This window comes from Medicago sativa, chromosome 4 (genome assembly GCF_051527215.1).
Source record: "Medicago sativa cultivar Bolivia chromosome 4, Bolivia_mono, whole genome shotgun sequence".
In the NCBI taxonomy this organism is placed as follows: Eukaryota; Viridiplantae; Streptophyta; class Magnoliopsida; order Fabales; family Fabaceae; genus Medicago; species Medicago sativa.
This window is the reverse complement of record NC_140752.1, coordinates 36,966,531-36,982,057: the sequence shown is the minus strand read 5'-3', so window position 1 is coordinate 36,982,057 and position 15,527 is coordinate 36,966,531. Positions and strand designations below refer to the sequence as shown.

Genomic DNA, 15,527 nt, shown 5'->3' with positions numbered 1-15,527 from the left:
AAAAAAAAAAAAAAACACACTTGGATGCTTCCTCATTTAACCGAGAAACATCAACCAACCGGATTTTATGCGTAGAGGCATGCGCATTGGTCAAGCATTGTTCCTCCTGGGAATCGAACCCGGTATTCCCCAGGTACGTCCTTGGAAGGAGTTCTTTGTCACCGGAGCCCAAGCAACTTGGTTGGATTTTATGGAAGTTTACATTCAGCCCAAATAACAACTCAAAAAAGGTAGCTTTAAAGGTATTTAATTTTTTTAAGGTAGCTTTAAAGGTATTTAATTTTTTTTTGGAGAGAATTAATCGTATTTAATTTGAAAATTAATTATTAATTATACCCATCATACAATTTGTTAGAATCATTTTCGGAAATAGTATTTGAAAATTAAAACACTAACAACACAATCAAATACCGTAAATCCCTCAATAACATAAAGTAAAATAAATACAATACCTTAAAAAATGCACAATCAAATGCTGTGATAAAGTAATATTTGCCCTATTCATAGAAGAAACAACTTAGACCTAGAAAGAGTGCTGTGATCAACTCGACCTCTCATTCAAACGATGATGCTCTCAACATACAAATGCTTTGTTTCTTTTACGTTGTTGTTCTATTTCTTGTGTTTCTGTCCAGAGTTATCACAAGGTGGTATCAAACAAGGTGATGTTGTAAGAGATCAAGAAGGTGACCTTTTATTCTCAGATGGTTTCAACTTTGTCATGGGTTTCTTTGGTTTCGATAACTCGTCCTCTCGTTACGTTGGTATTTGGTATTACAATATTCCTGGACCGCAGGTTATTTGGGTTGCAAACAGAAACACACCGATCAATGGCAACGGTGGTTCTTTCACTATAGCCGAAAACGGTAATTTGGTTATCCTTGATGAAAACAAAAACCAAATATGGTCGACGAATGTTTCTATTGGTCAAAATAATACGAATAACTATGAAGCTGTTCTTAGAGATGATGGTAATCTTATTCTTGCGAATGAAAATGCGGTGTTATGGGAAAGCTTTGAGAATCCATGTGATACTTATGTACCTGGTATGAAAGTTCCTGTGAAAGGGAAGAGTTTTTTCTTCACTTCATGGAAATCAAGTACAGATCCTTCAATAGGGAACCATAAAATGGGAATTGATCCTGTAGGGTTACCACCACAGGTATTTGTTTGGGAAGGAGAGAGAAAGAAATGGAGAAGTGGTTATTGGGATGGTAGGGTTTTTACTGGCGTTGACACGAAAAGTAGTTTTCTTCATGGTTTTATACTAAATTATGATAGTAATGGAGATAGGTATTTTGTTTATAATGATAATGAGTGGAAGTTGAATGGTAATAGTTCAGTTAGGTTTCAGATTGGTTGGGATGGTTATGAAAGAGAGTTTATATGGAATGAAACTGAGAAATATTGGAGTGTGAATCAAAAGGGGCCTCATAATCAATGTGAATTTTATAACTATTGTGGCGATTTTGCATCTTGTGATACGTCAGATTCGGGTTCGGCTATTTGTAGTTGCTTACAAGGGTTTGAACTAAAGGATAAGGAGAATTTGTCAAGTGGATGTACTAGGAAGACAGCATTGAAGGGTGATCAGAGAAGTGATGGATTTGATGAGGATGGTTTCTTGGAGCGTACGAGTATGAAGTTACCCGACTTTGCTCGTGTGGTTGATACTAAGGATTGTGAAGGTAATTGTTTGGAGAATGCTTCTTGTACTGCTTATGCAGAAGTAACTGGAATTGGTTGTATGGTTTGGCATGGAGATTTGGTTGATGTTCAACACTTAGGACGCGATGAAGGAAATTCGTTATATATTCGTCTTGCTCGTTCGGATTTAGGTAAGATAATTCAAAGGGTCCCTTTGTCTTTGTTTCCATGTATATGGATCTTCAATTATAATTTTCATTTATCACTAGTACTATTTTTTCATGTATGGTTCTTTACTAACTCTTTCAATTGATAGTACATTTTTTTTATTTTATGATTGTTGTGTTATAATGATATGTATAATATCTATGTATCCAAATACAGGCCATGGAGGGAAAATGAACAAGACTATGATTGTGATAATATCAACTGCTGTATCAGGGTTAATCTGCCTAGGAATCTTTGTATTGCTGGTATGGAGATGTATGAAAAATCACAAAGGTGAAATACTCATTCATATTTATCAAACCTATTTTTTTCCTATTAGATATTATTGATAAAATGTAACTGTAAAATTCTTTTTTTTTTTTTTTTTTATATATTAACATGTGTATATTTGTTTTCCTTTTCTTTTTTGTTTTCAGCTTCAAAATACAAAAATATTCAAATAATACCTGTTTATGCACGCGATAGCAGAGAGACGTCATCAGAATTTTCAGGATCACTTGCACTTAGTTTGAAAAGTAATCAACTAAGCGGAGCCGAGCTTCCATTTTTCAGTTTTAGTAGCATGTCAGCAGCTACCAACAATTTTTCTCAAGCAAATAAGCTTGGTCAAGGCGGATTCGGTCCTGTGTACAAGGTGATAAGAAAATGCTAATATATTTAAGGTTATCTTTCATGTAAAGAAGTCCTAATAAAATGATCTAATGAAAATTTGTTATTCCGTTTATCAGGGAAAGCTTCCAACCGGAGAAGAAATAGCAGTCAAGAGGCTTTCTAGACCGTTCGGACAAGGTTTAGACGAGTTCAAGAATGAAATGAGGTTGATTGCAAAACTTCAACATAGAAATCTGGTTAGACTAATGGGATGTTCTATTGAAGGAGATGAAAAGTTGCTTGTATACGAATTCATGCCGAACAAAAGCTTGGATTACTTTTTATTCGGTGTGTTTCTTCACATTAATCCTGCCTATTTTCTTTCTACATTTTTATCATAAGTATGAAAAGAGATTACAAGTACTTCTTTTAACTAATTTGAATTTTGTTGCTAACATCATACAGATCCTATCAAGAAAGCACAATTAAACTGGGCAAGACGTTATGAAATCATTGAAGGCATTGCAAGAGGACTACTTTATCTGCATCGCGATTCAAGACTCAGAATAATTCATCGAGATCTAAAACCAAGCAACATTTTGTTAGATGAAAACATGAATCCAAAAATATCTGACTTTGGCTTGGCCCGGATATTTGGTGGAAACCAGAATGAATCCAATACAACCCGAGTCGTTGGTACATAGTAAGTATACTTCGGTTTTGTTTTTAAGCTCATTCAGCCACTTGTTCATTCTTACTTGAAGTTGACTAATCTCAACTAACTCTATTTTTCAGTGGTTATATGTCTCCTGAATATGCCATGCAAGGCGTATTATCAGTCAAGGCAGATGTATATAGTTTTGGCGTATTGCTACTAGAGATTGTGAGTGGTCACAAAAACACTAGCTTTCGTCATTCAGATGATTCAAGTCTCATAGGATATGTGAGTATTTCTTTTGGTGCATCAATTTTTTTAATTTATTTCAACTTGCATAATTTTTTTTTTCTTTTGTCGTAAACAATTTATCAAAAATAGTTTTTACTAGCGAATCACCAATTGAATCCTTGAAATTGAAGGCGTCACATCACATATTTTGGTCCTGAAAATATCAAAATTTTAAAATAATCTCTAAATTTGAAAATCTTTTATCGCATTGGTCCTCAAGTCCTTTAAAATTATTAAATTGATTTAGATGGACTAATGCTAAGCTAATTGAAATGCGAAAATCTAATTTATTTTTTATTTTTTTGTGATGGAATTGTTCTAGGCATGGCATCTATGGAATACAAAGAGATCAAAGGAACTTGTCGATGCTTGCATTAGTGATTTGACTCCCAACAATGATGTTATTAATAGATGCATACAAATAGGGATGTTATGTGTGCAAGATTTAGCATCTCGTAGACCAAAGATGTCCGAAGTTGTGTTGATGCTTGAGAGTAAAGCAATTACTCTTCCCTTACCTATGCAGCCTTTGATTACTTCCATCAAAAGAACGGTGAACAGAGAGTCTCCCAAGAATGGTGTTGATGATTCAAATGATGTCACAATCACAATGGTAGAAGGGAGATAGAGTTAATCAATGCCCTTTCTCTGCTATTTTTGTTTTTGTTTGCATACACATGCTCATACTTTTGTTGCTTTTTCCTCTTTTTGCTTCTTGACTTGAAAGTATAATCTTGAAATTAAATACTTTGTATATTGATAGGTCGCAAGTGCACGATTATATCGTGTGATTAAATTATCGTTTCCACGGGGATTTTATATGGAATGTCAATCTCTTTTTGCTATGATAGTTAGATAAAATGATAATTGTTGGTGGATTGATTTTAATTGACGTATGCAATAATAAAAGCGCATTGAGATTGTCATTTATCACAAACTCTTAGTGGCATGTTTGCTACGCAGGATATGATAGAGATTAGAACCTGGATAAGGATAGAATATGATAGTAACATATCTTAAGTTTGGTGTACACATGATAAATAAAATGATAGGATTATTTTCTCCTATCATATATTTGATGCACTCAATTTACCTTTTTTCCTTTTGCTAATCTCTTCGTGTCGTGTGTAACACCAATTTCTTCTTTTTCTGAACCAATTTCCTCTATTTTAAAATTTGAGTTGTTAATTTCATGATTGTTCTCAATGTCTTCTGTGCTGATATTGTTGGAATTATAAATCAATTGAACATATCCTTTTTTGTTGTTAGAAACGATACACCAATTATGTTTATGCACAGTGACGTAATTTTCAATCAATTGAACAAAAACTTTTGTTTTTGCTATGAACAAATCTCTCTTTGCAGATGCAACAAAATATCAAAACAATTCAGTGTTTAAAATTGCAAATGAAACTTATTATTGAATTGAAATCACGATTGAGTAGATGATAGAGATCGACTGAGATCTAAATCAAGATGCACTAATTAAAATCAATTGAAATCGAAAATGATAGTAGGCAAAGTTGTTGGAGAGAGTGGGAGTGGAAGGAGGTTCTTTGAAGGAATAGAATGAGACGCGCATGTAATGGGTTCAACTTATCCTATCAGGTTGCTAACTGACTAAAAACTAAGAATAAAAATAACAAAAGTTGAATGTGATAGGATTAGAAATGAGTTTAACTCATCATTTCTTATTGGTGCACCAAACAACTGATTGAATTAGGATATGATAGTTTTATCATATCTCACCTCCTTATCATGTGCACCAAACATGCCCTTAAAGATAAGATAAATAATGTTTTTTAAAGCAACAGAAATGGAAATATTATAAATAAAAAAGAAAGTACAAAAAGCTTAGGGGGCGTAAACCTCGCCCAACAACCACAAATCAATCCTAAATTGGTACTACAACAACAGTACACAAAAGTGGTATTTAAAAACCAATGTGCAGCAGACAAATACACAACAACACAATCTAGCAAACGTGGGGTTTAAAACCAAATAGCAAAAGAAATTGATGTGAAAAATCCGCAAGCATCGTATCGAACCAGGGACGAGCCTGAATGAAATCAAACATATCATTTAGGAGATGGTGAATGAATCTACCGCCAACACGGACACATTCAAGAACCAACTACCTCATGTGACAAAAAAAAAAAATAACAACAACAACACAAGTTTTGAACACCCTTTCGAGCCGAACCAGACTATGGCAATGAACAACTGAAAGAAACCAGTGACAACTGACTCGATCCCGTTCATCACTGACCACTGTAAAGTGACAGATCTAAAAGCAACAGACCACCGCGATTGCGCCGACTTTGGTTTTTAGAGAAGCGTAATTTCTAGATATCAAAGACCGACGATGAATAATCATACCCACAGAGGTGAGCAACAAAATGGCGACAAGTTGATATACTTTTACGGCACGACAAACAGAAGACCCTCACTGAAAAAGCAAAAACCACTCATATTGATGAAACCTAAATGTCATGGCGAGCAACAACGAGATCCTTAAGAGAACAACCTGAATCTAGAAAAAATGGGTTTGGAAAAGAGGGCGGACGAACAGTGAGAACACAAACAACTGGGGTGGCGCCGACGGTTCATTGAACAACCCCAAACGGTGAAACAGTCCCAGAGGAGCAAGGTGATGACTAATGCCTTCTTTTAAAAAAAAAAATTGTATTTTGAAGCAAGGAACAACCTATTTTTATGGTGACAATATTGGCATAACCTATTAAGAACATCTATATCTTTAATTATCTCAAAAGAGTTGAAACCTTTTTCATGTTTTGATTCTCTTATCCAATCTTATAAATCAGATATCAAACTTCACATTTCAGTGTTTCATTTGATATCCAAGATTATGCAACTATAATTGCATAGATGATGACTTTGTATCAATATCATGTATTTTAGCATTTCATCGATTTTTTTAGCGTGTATTTTAGGATCTTATAGATGATTTAGAGTGAGCTATTCATGGTTTTGGGGAAAATCTATAATGTTCTAATTGAGTTGTTTTTTATTTTTAATTCCCCAAACTGACAACTATATATGGAGTCTTATTCTTTTGGAACAGGCCATTGGGTTGATCTAGTTAGAACAAACCTCATAGAAGTCATGAAATCATGAAGCCAAACATAGTGAAGATTTTGAAGTACAGAAAACTTGGGGAAATTATTTCCCTAGTCACGAGCACATATCAAAGGTAAAAAGCCGATGAAAAGTGAAGAAAATAAGAGAAATTTGCCTCAGTACAATGCTACCCGCGCCCCGCGCATGTTGATCAACTAATCAAGATTAAGCTTTCGGCGTGTGCACCCTACGCACGATTCCATGTGCCACACACATTTAGGGAAGGAAAAAAAAAAAAGGAAAGTTAGGTCGGTTAAAGGGAACGTGCGACTGTACACCCATGCGCTCCACATGTGCGAAAGCGAAAATATGCCTATAATTAAATATGACTTTTCCTGTTAAAAAAATAAATAAATATATAACTTTTCGCTCAAAAAGAAGTATTTACATCATGATGACTTAGAGGTGTAGAGGTGCAACCAAAACAACCAGAGGTGGCATTTTCAGACTTGAAAACTAGATTGAGAGCAATTTTCTTCACTTCGTGTATGATTAATTTCTATTATCTTTGGTCATGTATTCAGTTGTCATGAGTAACTAAACTCTTTATATCAGGGTTCAATGACAAACCTCTATGAAATTGTTTGAATAATGTAATCTATGATGTCCTCTTTTAATGCAATCTGAATTATGTTTATTTTTTTTTTTATATCTTGTTCTTAATGCTTTCAATTTATGATCAACTTTGAATCAATTCTATGTTATAGATCACTACTAACCCTAGATTTATTAAACTGACCTAGATATAATATTTACTACTGTAATCAGTACTAGAAATAAGAAAATTACTTGGTATGTCATAGTCAACATTCTTTAATGATTTTGATAATATGAGTTCCACCTAAGAAATTAGTGTTCTATATTAGATAAACGGGATCTTGTATCATGACTGGTCTTTGTCTACTTTGTTAAACGTCATGAACATAAACCTCAAATTGCTATTGCATTAGAAACTAGCATTACCAAATCATGACATAGATGAGATTCCGGAAATCCTAATCGTTTTCATCATTTTGAATCAATATTTTTATTTTCATTTGCAAACAAAACCTTTGGAAAACCACCCGATTTACTATTTTAAATTAAGTTTAGTTAAATTACCGAGTAGAAACAACAATCTTTGTTGAGATGATTTACTTACTACTTTATTACTTGTTCGATTTGGTACACTTGCCATGATAATCAATAAGATTTGTTTAAAAGTTAAAACACAAAACAAACAAAAATAATTGGGATTTATAGTAAGTCTATCATTGGATTCTCCCACGATCCCAAGACAAAGTGTATATACTCTCTCATGATTATTGTAGATTTAGAAACAAAATTAAAACACAAAAGAATGGACAAAATAGAATACAAAATTGAATATTATTGAAATTAGAAATTGCTAGAACATGAACAAAAGCAAAACAAGAGTAATTTAGGGTTTATGTGTATAAAAAATGGTGGCAGCACTTATAACCTAGTCAAATTCCATAGTGTAACCCATGAAACTCATAAATTGAGCAGATTACGACTGTTATCTGGGATGGTCATCAAATGTAAATCTTTCACTCCATTACATGCGTAATGTTCCATTAGAGGTTCACTGTAATTCCCACTAAAATTCCACTTTCTTGATTATTAAGGACCATCAGGGCCGTTCCTACGAATCCGGAGGCTCGGTTCTGTAAGTGAAAAGAGGCCCATAATAAAATAAAAACGTATTTTTTTTAAAAGAAGAATGTTCTATTTAAAAATTTTAAAAGATAAATACAAGCTGTCGTATATATGCGATACACTCAAAGGTGAAAATCACTACCGTATACATGAGAAACCTCAAACCACCCTCCCAAAAAAACACCCACCTAACACCAAAAGCAAGAGAACCCAATTCTAATAGGCCTAAAACAAGACAACAGAAGAGGAAAAAGAAATCAAATCAGGGAAGAAGAAAAGGAAAGTATGGAGTGATGGTGATGGACCGCGTAGTATCAGAAAGAAAGAGAGTAAGGATTTTTTTTAATGGGATAGTACTTAATAGTACTACTGAGCTATAATTTTTTTTTTGAAGCTCATACCTTGAGGAGGCCCGGTTCTATTGAGTTCCTGGCATACCCCAAGGTCCGGCCTTGAGGACCATCACTGCTCCGTTTGACATCGAAGTTTCATCCTTGCAACTTTGCGTCAAAATCTTCACCTATTCCCTTGTTTATCATATAAATCAAAATAGAGAGAAAGATATTAAAATAGAACTAGAATCACAACAAAAAATTAACCTATGATTTAAATCCATATATAAAATCATATAAAATCTAGATTATCAAATTCCAACATGCTTAAATCATTGCTTGTCCTCAAGCAATTGCTTCGGATAGGAAATATTATGAGAAAGCAAACATCATGACAAGGGAACTCAGTCAGTACAAATCAAGGCATCGGGCAAAGTCCGTTGAAACAAAACAGATCATGCCAAGAACGAGGAAGCTGACAGCGAAGCGTGAGACACACAAAACCCGTCGGTGAGGGAAATCCAATGTACTTACCAACTAAATTAGCCGAATAAGGCTAGACATCAGGGTCATCTCCAACAATTTAGAAGCCCCGCTATAATCTTGACAATTTTTCATTTAAGAATAATTGAAAAAAATCTAACATCACTTATGGTGACAGACAATAAGTTGTAATTAAAATTGTAACATCACTTATGGTGACAGACAACTAAATTGTAATTAAAATTGTTGTTATTAATCATTTAAAAATAATTGAAAAAAATCTAATATCACAAATAGGCATTTACCTATTAATAATGCATAACCCTTATTTATTAATTTTGTTACGTCTGCAACAACTTAACCTAATTTTTTCCCGCTCATTTGTTTTATTAGGTTGGCAATTATTTAACCTAACAAATTTCATCTAAAAACATGTATTGCACACCAATTTCATTCATATCCGCTTGCCTTTTTTTTTTAAGAAAATATTTTTTACCATATCAATGATCTTACGGGTTAAAGATTATTTATTGGTCTCTATTATAGTCGAGAAAACCCGTACGACGCACGGGTCAAAAGTCTAGTTGACAATAAAATTGTTGTTTTCGGACTTTTACCTACGGAAAAAGATCAATTAGTGACGGATTTTGCCCGTAGGTACGAGTCTTTTTTTGCTTTTTCAAATTTTGAGCTCCCTCTAAGTTTGAGGCCCTATGACAGGGGCGGTTTTACCCCCAACGAGCCTCGGCACATGCCCGGACTCAACCCATACTTTCTTTGTATCAATACAAGAAACTTGACCTGTAGTGACAACCGAAATCCCTCACTATAAGGTTAATTTCTGTAGCTAAATGCCCCTGTTTGTCATTGTCGTATGGCGCAGTGCATGTTTCTCACTTTTACCTACGTAAAAAACCCTAGACAATTCTAAGGATACCATTTTAAAAACATTAAGGACCTCTACCTGTGATTGCGGCTGTCATTAAAACTTATCATTGTTTTATTTTAGTTTTTATATTTCTATTCTATTATAAATTTTAAAAATGAATAATTCATAAAATTACCACTAAAATTAGTTTAATCAATATAATAAAATATTATGATCAAGATCATTGAAATTTGAAATTGATTATTGTAATCAATTTTTAGAATAAATTCTTGAAGTGACTTGACTAGAATAATTCTCCCTACCTATGAACTATTATACTATTCACCCAAACCAATACTCAATACTCACAAAGATACTCAATACTCACAGAAATCAAAATCTATTTTTTTTTTGGTCTTAGATGAAGTGGCAAACCACTAAAATTAAACTCACACACAACTGTGAGGTCCCGGGTTCGAACCCGGGTCACGACGTCCGGCCTTGCAATTTCGGGTTGAGCTAGGACTTCTAGACGAACTCAAAATCTATTTATAATCCATTGCTTATTTAATTTATGGTAACAAAATTTGGATCACTATTCATAATAGCTTATCAGACAAATGACATACTATCAACTTACAACTTACAATCACTTCTACAATCACTTCATACCTAAAAAAAACTTACAATCGCTTCTACAACATGGCATAATAAATCAGATTTTAACTTCTAATTTGTGGATCTTCAACAAATCACACTTGAAAAAGCTACACTTGTCAATGATCATGCTCCTGCATAACCTGCACTTCACTTCATCAATATTTGTAATCAACACATAATGAACAATATATAAAAAAACAGAAATGCACTCAAATCACTCATCTCATTGTTAACCAGCGTTATTCATTAATGAAGTTATCTTCAACGATAGCGGGTGCACCAAAGCTATTACTAACATCAACAAAAGTTGAAAGTCCACTAGGTGTCAAGCCCTGTCAATAAGCTACTAAAATAAACATATAAGCCCGTGAAAAAGAATTGTTACCAACAAGATTTTTTTTTAAGCAAAATAGAGGAGGCATAAGGACTGCACACCCCGAAATTTCAATGAAAACAAAAAAAGATAGATACAATGAGGGGGGACTCAAGCCAAAACCCTCAAAAGGAAACAAATCTAAAGCTTGGCATTCCAAGCTTATCCTTACCAAAATGACTAGCAAGCAGAGAAGGAACTGATTCCCCTAAAAACAAACCTTGAGTAGACAAGCCAATGTTTGCAAGGGAATCAACACATTGATTTCCTTCTCTATAAATATGGGATATCATGAAATTCATATTTAACAAACGCTTTCTACAGTTGTACCATCTATTACTTAGACTCGAAGGCACTATAGATTCATTATCAAAAGCCATGACCACCAACTTGGAGTCAGTTTCCAACCATAAATTTGTCCACTGTTTCTGATGTGCCATTTAAAGAACTTCCAGGGCCAAGGTTCTCAGACACGCAAAGCAAGCAGTCAACATTCCAATCTCTGAAAATTATACCGCAGGCAAAATTGATGGAGGAGGCTGCACCATCAGTGTTAGCCTTGATCCAGTTGATCAAAGGGGGGTGCCACAAAACTTCTTTAATGATGGGGGCTCGAGGAGGATGTATAGAAATCTGAAACTTCTTTAAAACTTGAAAATCTGCCGTTGATGATGAGGAGGTTAAAGTAGTACAGTTGCCAATCAAAGAGACACTAGAAGAAACAAGATTGATAGCTGACTTCCAATGAATAATCTTGTTATTGAATCTAGCTTGGTTTCTCACAAACCAAACAGATGAGAGAATATTAATGATCCCTGCTTTAATCACCAACTTACATTGAGGACTCCAGCTTCTATCACAAAGTTTCCAGATGTCTTCAACATCATTGAAGTAGAGACGCAAGTTAATAGTTTCAGAGAACCAGTTCCATAATTTAATAACAAAGGGGCAATCAAAAAAAAAGATGGAAAGTTGTTTCTTCATCATTCAAACAAAGACTGAATATAGAGGGAAAGTTACAACCTCTTTCTCTGAGCTTTTCATCTGTAGGCATTTTGTCTTGCATGATTCTCCAGGCAATAAGAGACTTGGATGGAGGGATGTCCTTGCACCAGATAGTTTTAGCCCAATGATACTTCATAGAATGCTGACATTTGAACTCATAGGCATTTTTTAGAGTAAGATCTCCAGAAGTGGAAGAACTCCAAACAAGCTTATCAGTCTTAGAGTCTGCAGGGATAATAACTTGTTCCACAAGGTTCTTCAGGTATGGAAAAATGATTTGAAGTTGCCAAGGAATACTCCACTGATAATTATGAATGAAGTCACTCACCCTTGATTGGAGGAAGGGTTGAATGTTGGTTGGAATCTGAAAATATCACAAAGAGGTTGGCCACTCCAACTATCAGTCCAGAACATAGTATTTTCACCATCACTTATTAAAACTTTAGTCTGCTCTTTGATGACCGCATATTAATTCTTAACACCACTCCACAAAGAAGAAAAGATGTGATGGTTGATGATTTTTCCCTCCCTAAAAGTTCTGCTTCTGAGAATCTTTGCCCAAGACATGTCAGAATTAGCTAGATTCCAACATAACTTCAAGTTTGAAGCTTCATTGAGTCTGATCAGAGATCTGATCCCTAACCCTCCTTCATCATATGGCTTACAAATTTTCTTCCAAGACACAGTCACAAGCTTCCTTTTGGAGATATCACCGCTCCAAATAAAAAAAATTTATGCATTTTTCCAAGTCCCTGAGCAATGAGATTGGCCAAGAATACATTGTGAGACTGTGAATAAGCATCCCTTGAACAACCGATTTGACTAGTTGCACTCTTCCAGCAATTGAAAGCAATGATGCTTTCCAGGCAGCCAGCTTAAGCCTCACCTTGTCTGCAACAGGTTGAAAATAAACAACTTTTGGCCTTCCTTTGAAAATTGGGACACCAAGATAAGTAAAAGGAAGCTGACCTATATTGAAACCAATATAATTAGCAATTTGTGAAAGTCTAGCATGGGGGATAGAGCCTGAGAATAGAATGGATTTGCTAGCACTGATAATTTGTCCAGAAGCCATTGCATATCTATGAAACAACTCCTTTAGAGCAACCAAGCAAGACTGCTTCCCTTTGCAATAAACCATAATATCATCTACATACAGACTATGAGATGGTATAAAAACATTCCTAGAAGCCTTGATCAGCTCAACTTTCCCATCTTCAACAAGTTTAGAGATGCTTCTGCTTAAGACATCTTCTGCAATACAAAATAACAGAGGTGACAGAGGGTCACCCTGTCTGACACCTCTATCATAGTGAAAGTATCCATGTTGTTTCCCATTAATTGAAATAGACAAGGTTGCAAATTTAAGAATGACATCTATCCAATTACAGAAAGTTTCATCAAAACCAAAGCACTTTAGAACATACAGCAAGAACTTCCAATCTATTGTGTCAAATGCCTTTGAAATATCAATCTTCATAGCTAAATTACCACCATAAGCCTTCTTGTGTAGCAAGTTAACAGCTTCAGAGGCCAAACATATGCAGTCTTTAATGTTTCTTCCCTTAATAAAACCCCTTTGTTCATCAGAAACAATACCAGGCAAAACCTTTGATAATCTATCAGCAATGATCTTGGAGATGATCTTGAACTTGAAATTAGCCATTGCAATTGGCCTGTACTGGTCAATAGTATCTGCATTTGAAGTCTTTGGAATAAGAATCAATGTGTTTGCATTGTAATTTGGAAGCAGCCAGCTTTTAGTAAAAAAATCCAGCACTGCATTAGAAACATTAGTAGAAACTATATCCCAATAAGTTTGATAGAAAAAGGCACCAAACCCATCTGGACCAGGCGCCCCTTCCTTATTAAGATCAAAGACAGCATTCTTGATTTCCAAATGTGAAGGAATCATTGTAAGCATTGCATTAATATTGTCAGTCACAAGATTTGGGATTGCTTCCTCTACAAGTAAATGGTCCTGCAAAACAGCAAAGTTAGCACAAAATAAATGTTTAAAATATTGAACTATGTGATCTGAAATTTCTTGTTGATTGGTTGAGACTTGATCATGAATTCTAAGAGAAGAGATAAGCTTGGTTGTGTTTTTAATTTTGGTTAATCTATGAAAACCAATTGACCTTTGCTTTCTCCTGCCAGAACCATTCCTGAATCTTAAGGGCCCCTCCCATATCTCTCTGAGCTTGCTTTTCTTGTAACAGTAGAGAGTCAGAGTGACCTTCTAATTAAATTTTAGATTGAATGTCATTCAGTTTTTTCTCTGCATCATTCACCATTTTATGCTCATTACCAAAAGAGTCTCTATTCCAAACCTTCAGATTGTTCTTCAAAATTTTAAGCTTTGTACTGAGCACAAACATAGGTCCTCCAACAACATTTGTGTTCCAACTATTAAGAATCAGATCCCTACAATCATCCTTCAAGGACCACATCTTCATGAATTTGAACTGAGAGCTAAACTTGCAATCATTGTATTGAAACTCAAGCAATAAAGGAAAGTGATCAGAACTCAGATTAGTAAGAGTTGAACAAGATATAGCTGAGCAAAAATTCAACCAAAGTTGATTGCAGACTGCCTTATCAAGCCTTCTTTCAATATGAGCTCTCCCTCCTCTACCATTGTTCCAAGTAAACCAAGCACCCTTTGTAGGCAGATGTAACAAATCATTTTGGCTTGACCAGTTTTGAAATTCAGACATAGGCAATCTTGCAGGAGCCAATCTGCCTCTGTGCTCACCGGCTTCCAAAATAGAGTTGAAGTCTCCAATATAACACCAAGGAAAATTAAATTGATTTTGAGGATTAGTTAACTCAGACCAAAGGATTCTTCTTTTAACATAGCAAGTAGATGCATACACAGCCACAATACCAAAAGACTTGTTATTATCATGCACTGAACAAGCAACATATTGATCACCTATAGCATGAATGATAGGATGAAGACCAGTGGCGCAGATGCACCATAGGTTAGCTGTGAGATTATTTCTATTGTTCATAGAAAACAGTTTAAGACCCAATCTGACAAGCCACCTTTTAGGGAACTTATCAACATGAATCCAAGGCTCAGCTATGAAAATGAAATCAGGTTTCTCTTTCAAAATTAATTTTTTCAGGGCCAATCTAGATGGAGCATTGGCCAAGCCCCTTATATTCCAGTAAAGGACTTTCATTGAGAAGGAATGGATTTACCAACCTTTGACCTGGTTGAATATGCATTTTTAGTTGAAGTAGATTTTTTGTGGTTTATTAGATCGTTTGGTCCCTTATTTAATTTCATGTTTTCATTTTGGTCCCACAATTAATAAAAAGGGCGTTTTAGTCCCTCACCTTTTCCTCTGTTTGCCAAATAAATCCCAACTGTTAAATTTAACTTCAAATGTCTATGGTGGACCAACCTTAAAAGTGGTCCACCGTAGACCTTATTAATTTTGTTAATTTTAACCATTTGATCTATTTATCATAAAAGGGACTGTTAGATCTTCACTTTTTTTGAAATACCTAAAATACCCCTAATGGCAAATTAAAAATCCCACTTTCTTTTCTCCTCTTCTTCTCCAGCGTGCATCTTCTTCC

The 15,527-nt window shown here is 34.8% G+C and overlaps 2 protein-coding genes across 3 annotated transcripts; one reads left to right on the top strand and one right to left on the bottom strand.

Moving 5' to 3' along the window:
* The first annotated feature begins 565 nt into the window (after window positions 1-565).
* LOC146929133 (G-type lectin S-receptor-like serine/threonine-protein kinase B120) lies at window positions 566-4,181 on the top strand. Of its 2 annotated transcripts, none has more exons than XM_085708217.1 (7): window positions 566-1,838; window positions 2,032-2,148; window positions 2,292-2,509; window positions 2,604-2,814; window positions 2,932-3,169; window positions 3,262-3,409; window positions 3,735-4,181. In XM_085708217.1, the coding sequence occupies exons 1-7, from the start codon at window positions 566-568 to the stop codon at window positions 4,038-4,040; spliced, it is 2,511 nt and encodes an 836-aa protein (XP_085564343.1). In that variant the 3' UTR covers window positions 4,041-4,181. The 2 variants fall into 2 exon arrangements, with proteins under 2 accessions (XP_085564343.1, XP_085564341.1); XM_085708215.1 differs by having other exon boundaries at window positions 2,032-2,163; window positions 2,277-2,509.
* A 7,143-nt stretch (window positions 4,182-11,324) lies between these two features.
* Window positions 11,325-15,124, bottom strand: LOC146929132 (uncharacterized). Its single transcript, XM_085707225.1, has 5 exons — window positions 14,245-15,124; window positions 14,075-14,145; window positions 12,748-13,914; window positions 11,952-12,297; window positions 11,325-11,803 (listed from the first exon to the last, which is right to left on the bottom strand). The coding sequence occupies exons 1-5, from the start codon at window positions 15,122-15,124 to the stop codon at window positions 11,325-11,327; spliced, it is 2,943 nt and encodes a 980-aa protein (XP_085563351.1).
* Window positions 15,125-15,527: the final 403 nt, after the last annotated feature.